The following is a 19,856-nucleotide window of genomic DNA, read 5'->3' as shown; positions in this document are numbered from 1 at the left end:
ATTTGGTATGTATGTTAATTTAAGGTCTCTTTTTCATGTCCACACCATTTGACATTTGGGGACCTCGAGGAATTGCAGCCATCTTGGAAAATGTGTACCATCCTCCAGAAATTCGCGTTTTACTCTACATCTACGTTCTCTATGAAAATATGGTGTAACTGTAAGACAACATTAAAGCTTATTTAATTCTACACAAAAAAGTCCTAGATATTTTCCAAGATGGCTGCGATTCCTCGAGGTCCCTGGATTACAAATGGTGTGGTCATGAAAAAACCGGCCAAGCGCGAGTCGGACTCGCCCACCGAGGGTTCCGTACTTTTTAGTTTTTGGTTGTTATAGCGGCAACAGAAATACATCATCTGTGAAAATTTTATGTCTATATTAATACTATGCACTGCAATACTTCGAACGAAAAACAATTAATATCAAGCAGATGACTTAAAATTTTATGCTTATTAAATTAATGACTATAAAAATTATGACATAACTCATTTATGACAAAAACCCAGTTATACTCAGGAATCTAAAGATTTTTATGACTTAAAATGTTATGCATAAAGTGTTATAACAATTAAAAATATTACAAAAGTTGTTATACGACCAGAGGGAGTCCCGTTCTAGAGATTTCGCAGTTATACTGTCGCGGCACACTCCTCCTAGACCTGACTGTGTAAATAAGCATAAGCAAGAGAACTCGTCCTCTGCAGGAAGTGACACTATTAAAAGCAGCTAAAGCCGGAAGAGCCTAATAAACGAGCAATCTCGCATTCGCCTCGATCCTCTAAAAATACACTCGACTAAACCCGATGCGTTAAAAGACCCTGTCGAATTCCGTCGATTTTAGGCCGGTATTCTTATAGCCCATGGACAAGACGAGTCGAACGCTCTGGCTATTAGGGCATCCAATATCGGAAGATTCTCAATCATTACCATCATCTTTTTTTTTTATTACGAAAAGGCAAGCATTTGACCGCAATCTCACCTGGTGGTAAGTGCCGATGCAGTCTAGGATGGATCATGCTTACCTAAAAGATGTCTATTCACTCTCGATTTAAAACGATCGAAGTTATAGTGGACTGGGAATAGATTTGCAGGAAGTGAATTCCACTCCTTAGCCGTTCGCATGATAAAGCTGGATGCATAACGCTTAGTACGAATCTTCCTCGCGTTATCCCGGCATTTAATATTCCGGTATTCCGGTAATATTCTTTAATGTAAACTGCATTCTAGGACCCCAAGTCACAGGCATAGCCTAGTTTGGGATCCACTGTATCCATGTGTCTGAAAATCGTTTTCTATTGTCAATAAAAAATATTCTTATTCTTCTATTTTGCCACGGCTGGGGCCCGCTTGACAGCTTTACTAATCCTAAGAATTGACGTACGCACTAGTTTTTACGAAAGCGATTGCCATCTGACCTTCCAACCCAGAGGGGGAACTAGGCCTTGTTAGGATTAGTCCGGTTTCCTCACGATGTTTTCCTTAACCGAAAAGCGACTGGTAAATATCAATGGTACGAGCCGGGGTTTAAGAACTTCGCGACTTCCGGATTGAAAGTCGCACGCTCTTACCGCTAGGCCACCAGCGCTTCGGAAGATTCTCAATACCCTGAACAAACCTTTGTTAAATTTTGTCCCTGCTATGCCACTTTTCTGTACTAGGACACATTTTTTTTGCATAATTAGATTGAAAATGATTTCCTCATGGGTGATGTGAGAAGCAGTATGTGCACTTACATGTAGCAAAGTTATTTCCACACTTGAATCCCTCGAAATTATATTTTAGAGTCCTTTTCGCTACGCTCGGGTGTCTATTATAGAATCCTTCTTCAATGTAAGCCCTGTAAATATGTCATTTTGCTCTCTTGTGCTTGTGACACAATATAGTAGATTCTGTCTGTATATTCGATTCGTTAGATTCTCTTTGAATCAATAGGAATTACAACACAGAGTACTGAGGGCGCAATATTCTCAAATTCCTACTTTGTTCCTTACATTATTAAGTCGATTTTCGGTTGCTGATGAATTTATTGATCTTTCGCAAGTTTGAATTGGCGATCGTCCGTGTTTAATCAATATGTTTGCTTGACGAGGTTAAGGATTTTAGTTTTTCTTCAATCGTTTTTCGCTCATTGTTGAGAAATTAATTTTTCACCTCAGCAGCTCCAAAAAGCCTACTTTCGTCACACCCCGGAGTGAAACAAAGTAGCTTTTTAATTTAGTGAAGGCCATGAACTGCCACTTCATACTTCTATTACGAATTCGTTTTTAGTTTTGTTTCTCTGTATTATTCTGTGTAATTCGAAATACATTTTAACCTTTAATATGTTCTCACTACTGAGGTGGAAAATTATATGTGCAACACGAGAGCAAAGTATTTTACATCTAGTGTTTTTGAGTCCCTTGCTACGCTCAAGATTCTAACTTAGAATCACTCGCTTCGCTCGTGGGACTCAAAATAAACACTCGCAAGAAAAACCAACTTTCCTCTCTTGTTGCACAATAGTATATGAAAGGCACTCATTTCTGCCGAGGTATCCGAGGCTGAAATAATGCCTTCCACCCGAGTTAAACACTACTTTTCATTTCGAATACGAGGAAAGTAAAATGCATGTGTTTTTTTTAAACATGACTAAGTTATATATTTTACAGTACATATGGTGCTATTTTCTCGCACTAGTGCGTAAAAGAGCACTTTTCGTGCATATGTCGAAAGTTTAAAGGGCCATATGTACTGTAAAACGTTGTACGATACACGTGCGAATAGGTAATTCGCAACTCGTGTCGATTTAAAACACTCCCTACGGTCGTGTTTTAATTTATCGCCACTCGTTTCGAATTTCCTCTTTTCCGCACTTGTATCGTAAATAACTATTTATTTTATAGTATTTCTTGAGGGTACTTTCAATTAACAATTTAGGCAAAAGTATCGTTATTCATGGAATGGAGAGTCAAATACCAGAATGGAAATTGTATAACAAATCCATTTAAACTTAAATTTCAATTGCTTATCGTAAAAAAATATACAAAAATCGTACTTCGAACGTAAAACGCTCTAATGCAGGCACGTATCATTCTCTGCACACCTTTTAGAACAACAATGACCCTCTTTCAGAGCATGTGTAAGATAATTATAATAATAATAATTAAGTAGTATTATTAATTTTCTGTGATTTGGCGAAATTCTACTACTGTTAGTAGCGAATCAAGCCAATATACAGTGCATGTACACCTGTATAGGTAGAATCTTGGTGAAACAAACTCAAAATATTGTACCCAACACCTACATATGTAACCCAATATTCATATGCAAATAAATCATTCATTCATTCATTCATTCATTCATGAGAAATGAAAAGCCTATAGCTTACCAAGCACGTTTTACAAGGTATATCAATATCAGACGACGTCGCTCAGCTGGCGGGTCAAGGTCGCGGGGTGGGTGGTGAGGAGGGGGCGCACGAGCGTCCCCTTTGCGAAGTTAACTAAACATGTGGGAATATCGTAAAAGTGGATTGGAGATTTTGAGCACTTGGCATTAGTTATTTGTGCAACAAGAGAGGAAAGTTGGTTTTTCTAAGGATTCTAAGGTAGAATTCTTGAGCGTAGCGAGGGACTCAAAAACACGAGATGTAAAATAACTTTGCTCTCGTGTTGCACACATAATTATTCACCTCAGTAGTGAGAACATATTAAAGGTACCATATCATACCATACCATACCATACCATACCATACCATAAAAAAAAAGTATGAAGTGGCAGTTCATGGCCTTCACTAAATTAAAAAGCTACTTTGTTTCACTCCCTGGAGTGAGTAAAAGTCGCACTTTCTTCACTCCCTGGAGTGAGGAAAGTCGCACTTTCCTCACTCCAGGGAGTGACGAAAGTAGGCTTGTTCGAGCTGCTGAGGTGAAAATTTAATTGGTATTCTACTGTTATATGTTTGACGCCAATGTTTCCTTGCGGTGGTCCTTATTACTTTAAGAGCGGTCCGGCATTAAGAGGGGTGATATATTAATTTGACCGGTGTGTGGCACCGTAGCTCTTAAACAGGTGAACCGAAGATGATGTTATTATATTTGAAAGCAGGTTTTCTAGCGGTGGTTCATATACATGTTTTATCAAAATATTAGGATCATCCGTTTAGATATTTTCGATGCGATGGGGGTTTTTTAATGTTTAAATTTACTTGTACGCTGTACCATCACGCACCGCGATTGTTGAGCAATTTAGGGTCCTAGCTAAATTGGTTGTTTAATACTTACGCTATGTCATGTCCAATTTAGCTAGAACCCCTTAATGGCGTAACAATCAAGCGTGACTGTACATAGTAATAAGGGGAGACAGGAAATTCCAATTTCAGTCGAAAAACGTCCGTTATTTGCTTATTTGTGCCATTTTCAACCAAAAGGGTATAGGTTATCGGTTTTCGCGGGCTTGGTTTCCTCAACTCGAGGTCATATATTGCGCCTATTTTGCGTGATGGGTTGACGGCACTACTCTTGCCAACCCAACTCTTCCAGGAAGCCTAGCAGACTCTTGATGTTGCCGACGACTTCTGGGAGAGACCCCGGCGAAACGAGGTATTGTGCCCGGTATTCTGCCACCCCTGGACATTCGAGGATGACGTGGGCGGCTGTCTCTTCTGCCTCCATGCATGCCCTGCAAAGGGGGCTATCTGTAACACGCATGGTTAGTAAGTGCTTGTTTAGTCGCAGCCTCCGTGACAGACCTGGGTTGATCGTCGGGAGGGCTTCCTTCGCCTGTCTGCAAGTACCTAGGTTAGTCCAGTAGAGTTGGTGTTTTACCTTGGTGTTGTGTCCGCAGCATGTTCCGGAGCCAGGCATATGGCAGAGGTAGGATTGGCTCCGGTCCTGCCACCTTCAGTTCCGAGTCTCCTCTTGCTAATATGTCGGCTGCATCGTTACCTCGCGAGTTGTTGTGTCCTTTAATCCACTGCAGAGTTACGCTATTGGTGGTACATACCTGTGACAGAGCTTTGTGGCATTCGTAGATTAGCCCTGAGGTCAAAGTATAACTTTGCAGGGCTTGTAGTACCGACCGACTATCGGAGAGTATTACCAAAAGGGTACTTATTGTCGCTTGTCAGTAAGGCGCTATTTCCATATAGCTTCAATTAGAAATCAACCTTATCAACAAGCGACAATGTGGTACCTTTTGGTTGAAAACGTCACATTTATTTAGAGAAAATCTCAACTAGATTCAGGTGAAAATTGCCGTCCGCTCCAACTCACCCCTTTCACCAACCCCCAGGGGTTTAGTGAGAAGCGTGCAGATTTTATTAACTCGTCGGGCCTTGGTGAGGTAGAGGGGGAGAGGGAGTAGTTACGGGCCATTCATAAATTTAGTTTTAACGATTAATAATGATTGACTGAATGATGGAGTGAACTTCTGAAAGCTTACATGTGTAGACAGTGAATGTTACCACTGTCTTGGGCGGGCCTTACCCACCACGATCTTACGGTAGATCTCGCTATTAGGGCCTCCCTTTACATGTGCGGGGCGTGTGGTCCCATAGTAAAAGTTGCTCAGTATAATCCCAAAACCTCCCTGGCAACGGAAATGCACTTATTTTTTCAATGTGTATAAGTCCGTTCTCGAATTTTTTGATGTAAATAGTGTCATATGTAATCAGATACCTACACTACACGTGTATCTATTAGCGCGGCCTACAATATGTTTATCAAATGCTCCCATTAGCATGACATTTAGTCTTGACATGACGAAACAGACCTTGAAGTCACCTTATAGATAACCGTGGGCGTCGGACCTTTGCGACCTATGGCTATAAATTTCACCGACTTTCTCTTTCGCTATACGAATCAATTAAGGCGCGGATGTATTTAATTGGTCGACGTTAGTGACGTAAACTAAATAATTACGTATTTAGTGTGAGATTTATACATTTCTTTGCTATGTATCTTTCATGCCATGATGTCACTGTGAATTTTGCGTTGACTTATTAAACAGCGCTTGAGGCCTACTCGCAGAAGATTGTTTAGAATTTGTAATAGTACCTACGATCAGTTAGGATACTTAGGATTAGCGATTTGCGTATTTTTACAGTAACTTTTTTATTTGGTTGAAGTGAAACTGCCGATGAAGACCACAAAATGGTGACAAATTCAACTTTGGTAATAAAAATATGCCATCATGATATGAAAGGCTACGCTATATTAACTATACATTTTCCTTTGGATAGGGTACTATTTCGTATTATTGTTATATCGTAGGGCTTTATCCCTGAATAAAGATATATTAGATATATAATTGTATGTATGTACACAGGAATAAAATATAATTTCACCACACCAACGCAAGGAAAATACTAACTGTAAAATATAAAATAAAATCAAACCAAATCCATTCTAAATGAATGTTATTAAATATTCATCATTTGAAAGTCAATTCTACCAGCCCACATAAGGAAACTACTCAAAATTTACATTTGTTTACTTTGCCACACATGTGGACAAAATTCAACTTTCTCATCAGTTGTTGAAGTATTAAGAAAGCCTTTACCAGTTGGTGTGGTGAAAATATGATTATAATTTTATATCTAAATTGAGTAGCTAATCCCTTGCTTCCGATGTGAGTGCTAACAGGTCCTGCATGCCTCCGGCAAATTCTCTTAGGCCTCGTATTTGAAACTAATCAAAAAAGTTATCATATCTATCGGGTGTCCTGAGACGTGAACACAATGTAGACAAAACAGTCGTGAGGTGTTACAATAGATGTTATCTACGATTCGCTAAGCCAATAAGCCTTGTTTGATGTCATGCGAAGTTGCTTCAAGGTAAAAAGGCTCACGGTTACTTGCTTATATGTACATGGACCGGTATTTCTAAAATATGGTCATAGAAAGTCTCTACTGAGTACTTAGTAATATCTGCATCTGCACACGACCTTCTTCTTCGACCTAGCGTTTTCCCGGCCTAGCGCCAGGGTCCGCTTTCCTACTTAATCTTCTCCACTTTGCCTGGTCTTCGGCATCCTTAAGTGTGAGATTTTTCTCTTGCATGTCCGCTATCACGACGTCCAGCCAGCGCTTCTTAGGCCTACCGCGGCCGCGTGATCAAGGGCCTTGGACAGTGAGGTTGAGGCATCTGTTTCCGACTACCATTACACGAAAATTATGGCACGTGCAGAATTGCAGACTATGTTATTCCGCCATCGGCTGAACCTAGAGTAATAAAGTTACCCTTTACGTTTTGCTTATCTTTATCGACTTCTCAAATTCGTACTTAAAACAGTGGTCTGTGCAACTTCTCAGGTTATACGACGCTGAAACTAAGTACCTACTTACCCAAGAGCTAAGTACTTTTAACAAAGAGTTTATTGTTTGTAATGGTGGTATTTACAAAGTTGCAAACGTGCTCCATATAACGCTATCTCTACTGAGCTTGTTCACTTACCTGTACTAACAATGGCATTCTGTTAAACAAAAGCCATTATTTCTTTTGTGTGAGCGCGTGGCCTTTGTGCCTGAGGCTCACACACAATGGCCACGCGCTGATAACGCGCAAATAATGGCTTTTGTTTAACAGAATGCCATTGTTAGTACGGGTAAGTGAACGAGCTCAGTAGAGATAGCGTTATAATTCCTCTTATTTGTAGCTGTGTTTGCGTTAGGAGTTGGATGAAGCTATTTGCTCTGCAAGCGTTGTCTGTACCTTTTAAGCTGCTGATACACGTTTGTTGATAATGTGAAATGGCCAGATTAACTGTCATTTTAGAATCTGGAATATAACCTCAAAAACTGCAAGCACTATAAATACTGACGCGGTACACCAAAACTCATATCATCAACACAATAGGCAAAAATGTAAACCAATCCAAGTGTGAAAATGACTCTAAACCTAACCGGAAACCGTACCGTGGAACCGCGTTCCACGGCCTACTACTACGCTGACATCGAGCGTCTAAAACGGAAAAACCAGAACGGAACTCCGCACATCACTGCCGACGAGGAACCGAGGAACCCTGACGAGCTCAGCGAGTATGTCGAGTCTAATGAAGTGGTCAACGAAGGTGCTAAAGTGGAAGTACCTCCTTTACGAGACAGACAGTACAGTTTACCAGAGTACACTACACCTGAAGCGTGTAGACCTGAGGAGACCTATTCAACGGCGGGAACATTTCCAATGCCAGAGCCTAAGGAAAAAGAACCGCTGCTAGCTGAGCTGGAACTTGTTGGTCGGCTGCCTTTAACCCAGTTGGATGGTGGGTCTGGAGTCAGGAGGAGTAGGAGCTGGTATCTCTGCTGTCCCAATGTGGCTGATGAGGAGGTGTCGAGGGAGTCTTCTTGGCGGTACTCGAGTCTGCGGCCGGTTACAGCGCCTCCGATGGGAAGGAATGGAATGAATTTTATGGTACGTTCTTAGAGCCCACGGACTTTCAGAGTTAGAGGTACTGATAAATCCACTTGATACTATACTCGGTATTTGTGACGTTTTCAAGCAAAAGGTACCACATTGTCGCTTACCATAAGGACGAAATTTGCTTGTATCTTTATACAAATAACCTGCCAGAGCTTCCTTACGGCAAGCGACAATGTGGTACCTTTTGCTTGAAAACGACACATTTAAATAAAAGTAAACAAACAATTTGTACATTTTCGGGTAGTTATAACATTTATTGGTTAACAAACCAAATACAAAACCGCTTGGATCTGTCACTGAACGACCTGACTTTAACCTACATTATTTGATCATGTAATGTTTTCCACTACCCTCAACTGGCTTAAGGAGCCATTTGAGGGTAGATTTTGTTTACTTTTATTTTAATACCTAAAGATACAGAGTATAGATGTCGACTACGAAATAACTCGCGTTTTGGTAAGAAAAATAATGTATGAAGTTACCACTCTTACCTTACTTATATTTCTCTATGTGTTACGGTAACAGCTGGGCTAGCACATGATTGGCGCGAGAGTATCTCGCCGCGACATAGACTACCCGTCCCTCTTTAATTCATACAGTTAGTAAAAGACGGGTATAGTCTATCTCGCGGCGAGATAATGTCGCGCCAATGACTGTAAAAGAAAAGTACAGTCGGCGAGAAAAGTTTGAAATGTTAACAAAAACCGTATTATCTGTTGTAGCAAATTATCGTCCCATCATAGAAGTCGAAATCAAAGAAACTATCTATTTTTTTTGTTGATTTTCCTATTCTTGCGAAAGCCACTTTGCCTTATTTTTTGCAAGAAAGACAAATAATATAAGATTAGTTCCACACACGAGGGTTTCTTTTGCGCGGCCCCGTCACGCCCGATTAGAGCTCCCTTAATGACAAACTGACATTAATGAACGGCTCCTGCGTAGACTGCACTCTACTAGATCCCGCATTATACAGGATTTTCACAATGCTCCCCACTATTATTGTCGTCGCAACCGCAAGGTAACAACCAATATTTGACTAATATTGGAAGCATAATATTGTCTTCGGTTACCGCGATAGTTACTCATCAAATAAAACTATGAAAACGGATTATATCGCGTATATTGAATTTATAATAAATCCCGACGTTTCGAACCCTTTACAGCGTTCGTGGTCAACGGGTGACTGAGGAAAAACTACAAAGACTTTTTACACTTTTTACAAATTTAATTATTTTAAGAAAATATTTTAATTTGTTTTATTTCAAGTTGAAACAATACTATATAAATTATAAACTGAAATAAATGTCATATACCAAGAAAAAACCAGGCAGCTGCCGCGACAGCAGAGGACGCTGGTACGATTCCAGCCTTGGTCACTTTTTCTTGGTATAATCATAATCATAATAATTTATTTATAAAACCAATTTACACGTAAATTATTTATAATTAATAATAGTATTTACCAATAATAGTGATGATGAGTATATGACGTTTATTTAAGTTTACAATATTTGACTGTTATGGATTGACCCTTTTAAAGCTAAAATATATTGTTTTCCGATAGCTTGAAATATTTACATATTACATATACAAATGGGCAGCACTGGAGGAGGCCTTTACCCACTAGGGATTCATGTAATTAAAACACTAATTTTAAGTTTAAGTTTTATTTTTCAAATTTATATGTAACCGTTTTTACATCGAATAAAGGGCTTTTTTTTTTTATCTATCAAATATTGGTTGTTACGTTGCGGCGACCGTAGGCGTATTGAAGAATATAGCGACTGTTAGAGACTGTGGAAGTGTTCTTACCAGAAACCTCCTCTTCAGGAATAGCCCCAGCCTGTTTATCCGCTGCCCTCCTCCGCACCAGCTCCGCTATGACCCCGTGTAGTTCAGCCAGCTAAGTTGGCAACGATTTTGATAGCCCAGGCTGTGCGAGTGTTATATAAACGTTTAAAATAACACTTGCAAGCATGACAAAGATTCAAAAGCTCTATCCTGTGGTAGTAAATCTATGATGGCTCCTAATAACGGAGTCTTACGAGCTGTTGGCTCCGGGGCACTGACCGTACACTCCTTGATGACTCTAACCTAACCTGACAGAGGTAGCGATAATTAATTGAAGTACTTACTAATTCATTACGTTTTGGTAATACGCTGGGTTTAGGCGGAGTGAGTGCCAGTTGCACCATCCGCACTTGACAGACTGATCAACGTCACCCGGCGCGCCGCGGCTGTCTACTATGAAACTTTCCATACAATAAAATTTAGCGAACTCTTTAACGATAACAAACAGTTTGGTGCAACCGACCCTAATTGTTACTTTCGAGTCTGGTCACTTTCTGAGGACGTCACTTTCTGAGTTCGTCACATTCTGCTTACGGCACATTCTGAGGACGCCATTTTCTGAGTTCGTCACTTTCTGAGTACGTCAATTTTTTAAGCATAGTAAGATTTAAGCATACTTATACCCAGGGACCGGCCCGCTATCCCTTATCGGGGTTTTATAAGGGTATTGCATAAGGCTTAACTCACCATACCCTTTGCCAGACGAAACCCTTTGTTTTGGTTTTAAAAACCCTTATATAAAGCTACCACATTTGAGTAATCGGTAGCCCAAATACCCTTACAAAACCCTTATCATCCGCTCACCAACACCTTGCATATTGCTTATAAGGGTTAGTCTTATAAAGGGCTTCCCTTTTAGCATATAAACGTGCTAATTTAAGTCTTCTACCTTGTTCATAAAGCACACATTACTTCGAATCCGAGCGATCGTCGGCGGCGACGGCGGCGTTCTTCGACTAGGCACGTATTTTCTTTCCTTTTCATACACTACCGTAGATATATACTAATCCTGTCTCTTTCACGCAAAGGGAAACCTTTATAAAAAGCGCTTAAAGATAAGGGTAACCCTTATTAAGAGCTAGCCTTATTTTTGGTTAGCTTTTCGGTAAGGGTTAGTCAAAGGTAAGGGTATGAATGGGCTTGCAGTTCAAAAGGGAAAGTCTTTCAATGTGTTAGCCGTGTTTAAGTGTCGCCCATTGAAAGGGTTTTATCGCGGAAAGGGTTGTCCGGTCCCTGCTTATACCTGTACGAACAATGGATACCAGCAATAAATAAATAATATTAGCTGTAGTGCATACAACCGCTTTTATGTATGACATACAAGATGTATTTTCAGTGGCTATTGAAGGGAAATACGAATCTATAGACGATAACGGGAAACTGTCTTAAGGTACCGTTCGGATCCAGACTGCACCGTGATTGCTGGTATCCATTGATTGTGCAGGTATACGCTTTAATCATTTTAACAAATACTACAAATAAATATATTCTATTCTATTCTAATCTTACTATTCTATACAAGTGACTTAGAAAGTGACGAACTCAGAAAGTGGCGTTCTCAGAAAGTGACGTACTCAGAATGTGAAGAACTCGGTAAGTGACAAACTCAGAATGTGACGTACTTAGAAAGGACAGAAAGTGACGTCCTCAGAACGTGACCTAACTCGAAAGTGACCTACTAAGAATGTGACATACTCCGCCTAAACCGCTGTAACTATTTTTACTATAAAATTGCAAAAAAAGTCAGCTGGTTTGTGCTGTCTATGTGACTATATTTCCTTTTCTTCCTTACGTTGTTTTGCTTTGCAATTTCAATCTATATTTCCTATTGTCAAATCTGACCATATCCCCATATCTTTCCAGGTAACAACTCAAAGCAGCGGGCACCACGACCCGACGTCGCTCCGCTGCGAGCGCGACGCACTCGCCCGGGCGCTGTCGGCGGAGCGGGCGCGGGCCGCCGCGGCCGCGAGGGCGCACGACGCGAGGCTGGCTGAACTACACGGGGTCATAGCGGAGCTGGTGCGGAGGAGGGCAGCGGATAAACAGGCTGGGGCTATTCCTGAAGAGGAGGTTTCAGGTAAGAACACTTCCACAGTCTCTAACAGCTAACAGTAGCTTAAACTTCATAAGTTTCAGAACTAGTGAGTAGTAGCTATTGGCAGACGCTGTTTCATGAAGACATGCTCAAGCAGAATGGCCGTGACGGAGTGGCCGTGCCGTCTCGAACTCAGAATTATTAGATAACAATATCAGATATAAATATTATTATATTATAGGACATTCTTACACAGATTGACTAAGTCCCACGTTAAGCCCAAGGAGACTTGTGTTATGGGTACTCAGACAACGATATATATAATACTTAAATACATAGAAAAACATTAAATAATTTCACGGTTTAGACTCAATTGTTTTAGTTTCAACAACAAGACGTGACAAGTGAGTCTAAACCGTGAAATTATTAAATGTTAGTATGTCTCACAACAATTTAAATTCGACATAGAAAACACCCATGACTCAGGAACAAATATTTGTGCTCATCACACAAATAATTGCCCTTACCGGTATTCGAACCCAGGACCATCAGCTTCACAGGCAGGGTCACTACCCACTAGGCCAGACCGGTAGTCATCAGATTACAGTACGCACGGACTAATATCATAATAGGTAAATGAACATTCTGACTTATTGTTTCAGATGAATGTGAGTCAACTACGCAACCGGCGGGGGAACTAGATAATGACGCCGACCGGTCCAGGACAGACCACGTATGTTAATGTTACTGATATAAAACTTATGTTGTATTTGCAAAAGTTATCTGTGGAATGAACTGTCGTCTACGGTAGTTTCCGACTGATACGACCTTCAAACCTTCGAGAAAAGAGCGTACTCCCATCTTAAATGAAATAAAAACATTTATTTTCAAGTAACTATGGAGTTGTGGAACTGGCAGGGTCGCCATATAAGAGTGGCGCTCAGCGAATAGTAAGCAAACAACCGTTCTCGAATAAATGTGTTTTATTACTGAAGAATAATAGAATAGAATAGAATTCACTTATTCATGGTAAACTACATTTCATACAAACTTATTACAAAGAAAAAGTATATTTAAAACAAAAAATATATACCTAGTTTACCACGAAATGGTCCCGCCTCAGCATAATGCTAACCCTAAAGTCAGCGCTGGTCTTCCGGCGAGACCATTTGTGGGCTACGAACGCAACCGTACAACACGGCCTTATCTATCACCGAACGCAGCCACTTTGCGTTGACGTCAGCGCCATCTAACCTGCGCCTGCGCTAAAATTTCATGATGACTTATAAGGCTATGCCGCATAAGTGTTGTTAGATAAATTTCCTTTTTTTTTATTATAAACTGATCGGCGATTGGCCCTAGTCACACCTGATGGAAAGTGAAGACAGGGCCTAAGATGGAGCTCACCGGTTCAGTAATAGCCTATTCACTCTTGTTTTAAAGAGACCGAGGTCATATTGATCAGGGAATACAGATGGCGGGAGCGCATTCCATTCCTTAGCCGTCCGTACCAAAAAGGAGGAGGCAAAACGTTTCGTCCGAACGAATGGAATGCGGACCACGAATGGGTGCATTCCCTCCCCGCGCCTGGATGTCCGATAATGGAAAGGGGAAGGTGGGATCAGGTCGTGTAGTTCCCGTGCGCACTCCCCGAAATGTATCCGATAGAACACCGATAGGCAAGCGACTCGACGGCGATGCTCAAGGCTCTGTATCCATGACTTGACAGATGGGTCATCGCCACCACACATTCCTATTTAATTCATATAATATGTAATAGTTTTCGTGAAAATTACATGAAATAAACTCGATAACATTACAAACAAGATGGTCTATATATTATATTAAGCGACTCATACAACTTGTTAGTAGACTTACGTTCCTAATGTTAGTACCTACTTAACAGTGCGATTACAATTACTGGTGTAGCGGGTGTCCATGGGCGTCGGTAATTCCTTACCATCAGGCGATTCAATTTCAATCTTTATTTGCAACCAAGTAGATACAGTTTACACAAATACACATGCAACTTAATGCTAGGTAGGTACATACATAACTACTAGGACCCGGTTAGGGCTTAGCAAAGTAGGGCTTTAAAATATTCCTTATCTAGATTTCTTTGGCTTTCATTCATAATTCATTAGTATTTTTAGGTAAAATAAAATTTTCGTTAAAAACAAAATAACAATAAAAAAAATTGAAAGCTATGGCACGAATTTAACTACTATTATGATAATAATGGTAAAACATTATTATCATAATAGTAGTATTCGTCCGCTCGTTTGCCTCCTATATCACAAAAGAACGTTATTTCCGACTTTCTCAAAGCGAAAAAGAGTTATCTTCTGTCAAAGTAGTTGCCGGAAGACATTTATGGCGGAAATCTAGCGAGGTTTCGATTTCCGGTTCGGCAGCCTGGCCCCAGGAAGCGAGCCTTAACGCGAAAACATGCGTCAATAACCATTATACAGCTATTTAGGACACACTATGTAACTATAGCTCTACCAAAGGGAATATATAGGATAGAGGGGTACTGTCATAGTAAATTTTGTTGTCACAGTAAATTTACTGCCAACTATTGACACACGATTAAAACTAAAAATAAAAATATCAAAAAATGTATATATATGGATAAAAGTTTTTTTATTTTATTTGTATTTATTATTTTTATATGATTTTCACCCATGTTCTTTCACTGATGTGAAAGAACATTTGCCGTTTGCCGACCGCTCAGTACTGTTTTCAAGCAACTTACTCACACAATGACGCATCCGGGTGTACAGACGTGCCGTTCACACATAGAAACGCAAGTGAATTTTGATGTATAGCGTGTCCGCCCTTCGATAGCGTCCTTACTTTACAGCTGATTATTTTGTCTTGCAGAATGACAGTTCGTCTCTTGTCAGTCCCGCTGAGCTACCGACTCCTCAGGAGAAGGTGGAACCAGAATCGGAGGCTTTCAAGCATGAGGTCCAAGTCAGGTGGGTGGTCTTAACGATCGTTTTTTTCTTGTATTTATTCGTCAACCTTAAGGTTAGCTCTTTCTACAACGGTCCGGGTCCTGGCCTTCAATTTTCTATACTTTCTACAGAAAACGAAGTGTCTGTAGCCTCGGCCCGGACCCGGACCGTTCTTGCGTGAGTCATACTTTATACGTCACCAGTACGTATATAAAAATAAGCCTTGTGTGTCTTTTCACAAGGCTTATTTTTGTATGGTTTTTCATAGAGAAATAAACCCTTTTGAAAAGACACTCCTCATATCATGGCCGTACTTGTGTAAGTTGTGTATGTGACAGCATAGATGAGTATATGTTATTAATGTTATGTGACAGCTTGAGAATGATAGGTGTATTGTATAGTGTAGTGTAGTGTATATTGTATAGTTTAGTATCGTGAAATTGCTAGGCATATCGTGAAGCGTAAAAATGTTTGTCTCGTTCCCTAAATCGACGGAGCCCCGCTACGCGGGGCTTCGATTTCTGAACAGTTTGCCCTTCGGGCATCTGAAGCAACCTAACGAAGCTATCCTACCTATCTATTGGTTTAATATGACTACGGTCAAAACATACAGGAACATTACGATCTGCCTGATTTTATGATCGGCCGCCGACATAGAACTCGCAATAGTGTACCGGAATGAATGACCGTGAATTTTTAACTTTAATCGATGTCACGTACAAAACTTAACACCCAACTATCACTCAGACAACCAAAACTCAGTAATTACTACCACAAAAGAGGTTGGAGGAGCCCTATACCCGGAAGGGATTCTAACACTTTACTATATGTATTAGCATAGAATATTATTTTGATTGAAATATTTTTGTGTCAATGGAATAAAAAGTATTTTTATTGTTATTTTAATTTATTTATATTATTCTGTGTTTCAGAATAGAGAAGCCACAGGATAGCTCAAGCGAAACTCATCCTGTGGACAACTGCGACACCAGTTTAGATCTGTCAGCCAGGGATTCAGAGATCTGTCTGAGCACGGCGAGGTAAGATACTGCATGGATTGAGCTATGTCTTGTGTATGTATGTGTACGCCGCAAAAGAAAACTGCGTCACAAAAATGAATTTTTAGTATTTAAGATTTTTATTATTCTTTATATGTTAGTTCGTATGATATGTGTCTGTGGGCTTTCGTTGCCTGTAAATAAATGTTTTTTTGTTTCATTAATTCAGAAACTGCTTGGTTATCAGTCATTATAAACATTTACATATCAAAAATGCAATACAAAACAACAGAAACAATAGAAATATACAACAAAAAAGACCTGGAGGTTCATAAATTATAAATTATGTTAACTGAAATAAGTAAAATTATAACGAATGCATATCTATATCAGATAAATTAAGAACGCTATCTGTACTAAAACAACTTACGATTAACTATATTTTTTATACTAGCCAACGAGTGTTGAAAGCAATCTATTTCGGATAGATGTTTATTATAGTAACTAGGTACTCGTCTGAAAAAGGTATGCCTGGAATAGTTCTTGACGAAAAAACGAAAATGAAGCATTTATGATTTGATTTGATATGTCACTAAACAAAAGACATGTACTTCAGGGACCGGCCCGCTATCCCTTATCGGGGTTTTATAAGGGTATTGCATAAGGCTTAACTCACCATACCCTTTGCCAGACGAAACCCTTTGTTTTGCTTTTAAAAACCCTTATATAAAGCTACCACATTTGAGTAATCGGTAGCCCAAATACCCTTACAAAACCCTTATCATCCGCTCACCAACACCTTGCATATTGCTTATAAGGGTTAGCCTTATAAAGGGCTTCCCTTTTAGCATATAAGCGTGCTAATTTAAGTCGTCTACCTTGTTCATAAAGCACACATTACTTCGAATCCGAGCGATCGTCGGCGGCGACGGCGGCGTTCTTTGACTAGACACGTATTTTCTTTCCTTTTCATACACTACCGTAGATATATACTAATCCTGTCTCTTTCACGCAAAGGGAAACCTTTATAAAAAGCGCTTAAAGATAAGGGTAACCCTTATTAAGATTAAGATTAAGATCTAGCCTTATTTTTGGTTAGCTTTTCGGTAAGGGTTAGTCAAAGGTAAGGGTATGAATGGGCTTGCAGTTCAAAAGGGAAAGTCTTTCAATGTGTTAGCCGTGTTAAAGTGTCGCCCATTGAAAGGGTTTTATCGCGGAAAGGGTTGTCCGGTCCCTGATGTACTTACCTACCTACTTATTTTACCAGATTTTGATCAAAATTGAGCGCGTATGTTCTCTGCAAGTCGCGTTTCTCAATCAATTTCCTCGATATTTCGTGTGCAGGTTCGATAAAAAAAATATCCCCCAAAACAGTAGATCTGTACATGGCAACCCTGGCATGCGGTGTGGTGCAACCCGCCCTTACTGTATTTTTTTTTTTAGATGTTGCGGCTACACGCGTCCACACGCCAGCTCGGGGAGTTGCGAGCGCGAGCACGGCTCGGCCGACGGAGCACGAGTGTGTACGGCCTCGCCGCGCGACGAGCGCCGAGCCAAGATCGCGAGCAGGGTGCGACTGAGACGGACTGACGATGAAACCAGCCATGAGGAGGTGAGATAGCAAATGTGTACGGCCTCGCCGAGCCAAGATCGCGAGCAGGGTGCGACTGAGACGGACTGACGATGAAACCAGCCATGAGGAGGTGAGATATCGCGAGCAGGGTGCGACTGAGACGGACTGACGATGAAACCAGCCATGAGGAGGTGAGATATCGCGAGCAGGGTGCGACTGAGACGGACTGACGATGAAACCAGCCATGAGGAGGTGAGATATCGCGAGCAGGGTGCGACTGAGACGGACTGACGATGAAACCAGCCATGAGGAGGTGAGATATCGCGAGCAGGGTGCGACTGAGACGGACTGACGATGAAACCAGCCATGAGGAGGGAGGTGAGATAACAAGTGTGTACGGCCTCGCCGCGCGACGCGCGCCGAGCCAAGATCGCGAGCAGGGTGCGACTGAGACGGAGTGACGATGAAACCAGCCATGAGGAGGTGAGACAGCACGAGTGTGTACGGCCTCGCGAGCGTGATTAATTTTAATTTTAGAAGAGAAGATTAACATTTAGTAAGTGATTATCTTGATATTTCAGACGTGGTGTGCGGAGGCAGCGGAGAGGCTGGCGCTGGATGTGTGCGCTCAGGCGGACCTGAGGGAGGCGTTGGTTGCGGCCAGTAATGATGGTCAGTTTACTACTTTACCAAGTTTATGGCAAAAATTACATTTTTGGTACAAGCTTTTATCGCTGACTGTACTTTTCTTTCCACAGGCAACTAATACTTATCGAGACAATTCTAAAAACCACAAACACAATTAGGTTGCGTTGTTTTATCACAGAGTTCCTATTACCACCTGTCTCCATCATCAGATCAGCTCGATGGTACTATAATATTGCATTGTCACCCGACTTACATATGTATGCAAATTTTCAGCTTTTATCAGAAACCGGGAAGTGGGTCAATTTTAACTTGCAAAATTTGACCCTTACAAACATGTTACATACATATTACATACATACTTACATAGATACATTGCAAGTTAAATAAAAGTTTGTAAAATGGCATTAAAGTGCAAAAAAAAGTAATAAATAAAGATATTATAGGCTCTTAAAATAGTGCAGAGAAACAGTCTTCTGTACTCGCGACAGGCGCCATACTCATTCTCATTTAAATAACTAAGCTTTTGCTCGCGACTTCGTCTGCGTGGACTTAAGTAACCGCAGGTAGAGTAAGTATAGCGCCTGGGTAAAGTGTAATAGCAATTATGCAATTTGAGCATATACTCAATTGCTTATGTACACAAAATATCAGGCACTTCATTAATTATTTCAATTCCACTCCGCTTTCGACCCTCTTAAGGGATGATTTTGGGATAAAAAGTACTTTTCGTCCACTGACGAAATTTAAATATAAACCTGCATTGCTGCGCATATTTGGACTTATTGCAACCCTTAATGTCTAAACAATATATCTATCTACATAAAAATGATATTTCGCAAGTAGCAAATTGAAAATGAAATTTAATTATTTGCTAATCTGTCAAGTGGACGAAAACTAGAGCATGGACGGAAAGTAGCACAATGACCCTATGTGTTGTATTTTTGCAGGTTGCGCGCTGTCGGCGTCGGTGGCGGCGTGGCGCGCGCGCTGTGCGCGTGTCGAGGCCGACGCGCGCGTGCTGCAGTGCGCGCTCAACAGGGCCGCCGACACCGCGCACAGGTACAATAACAACCGGACGGGATCCTGCCGTTTTCCCAAAAAGAATTTGGTCAAATTTCATTACCCAAACAAATTTTAGCAAATGTTTTATTTGTCAATGCTATCTTTGGCAAGTTTACAATACGCATATTTTCATTTGGTCAAATTTTCTTTAAGCAGAATATTACTACGAAAATTAACATTTAAGCATTTGGTCATTTGCTAAATGTTTTATTAAGGCAAAAAAAAATTACACAATAAACATTTAGTCAAATTACTTGTTATGACCCCACAGAAAACGAACAGCTTTTAAAGTAGGTTTAGGTTAGGTTAAAACTCCGACCCTAC

The 19,856-nt window shown here is 40.6% G+C and overlaps 1 protein-coding gene across 3 annotated transcripts in view; it reads left to right on the top strand.

Annotated features, from left to right (window-relative positions):
• Positions 1-19,856, top strand: part of LOC134753161 (uncharacterized) — a 43,508-nt gene that overhangs the window by 9,732 nt on the left and 13,920 nt on the right. For all 3 annotated transcript variants that reach the window (XM_063688953.1, XM_063688954.1, XM_063688955.1), the window contains exons 2-9: positions 7,839-8,393; positions 12,117-12,333; positions 12,954-13,024; positions 15,175-15,272; positions 16,184-16,291; positions 17,693-17,861; positions 18,404-18,494; positions 19,418-19,529. In XM_063688953.1, coding sequence (XP_063545023.1) covers positions 7,869-8,393; positions 12,117-12,333; positions 12,954-13,024; positions 15,175-15,272; positions 16,184-16,291; positions 17,693-17,861; positions 18,404-18,494; positions 19,418-19,529 — 1,391 coding nt within the window. In that variant the 5' untranslated portion in view covers positions 7,839-7,868. The remainder of the gene's footprint in view (positions 1-7,838; positions 8,394-12,116; positions 12,334-12,953; positions 13,025-15,174; positions 15,273-16,183; positions 16,292-17,692; positions 17,862-18,403; positions 18,495-19,417; positions 19,530-19,856) is intronic.

This window comes from Cydia strobilella, chromosome 26 (assembly GCF_947568885.1).
Source record: "Cydia strobilella chromosome 26, ilCydStro3.1, whole genome shotgun sequence".
NCBI lineage: Eukaryota > Metazoa > Arthropoda > Insecta > Lepidoptera > Tortricidae > Cydia > Cydia strobilella.
Note: the sequence above shows the minus strand (reverse complement) of the source record. Positions and strands in the feature narration are given on the sequence as shown.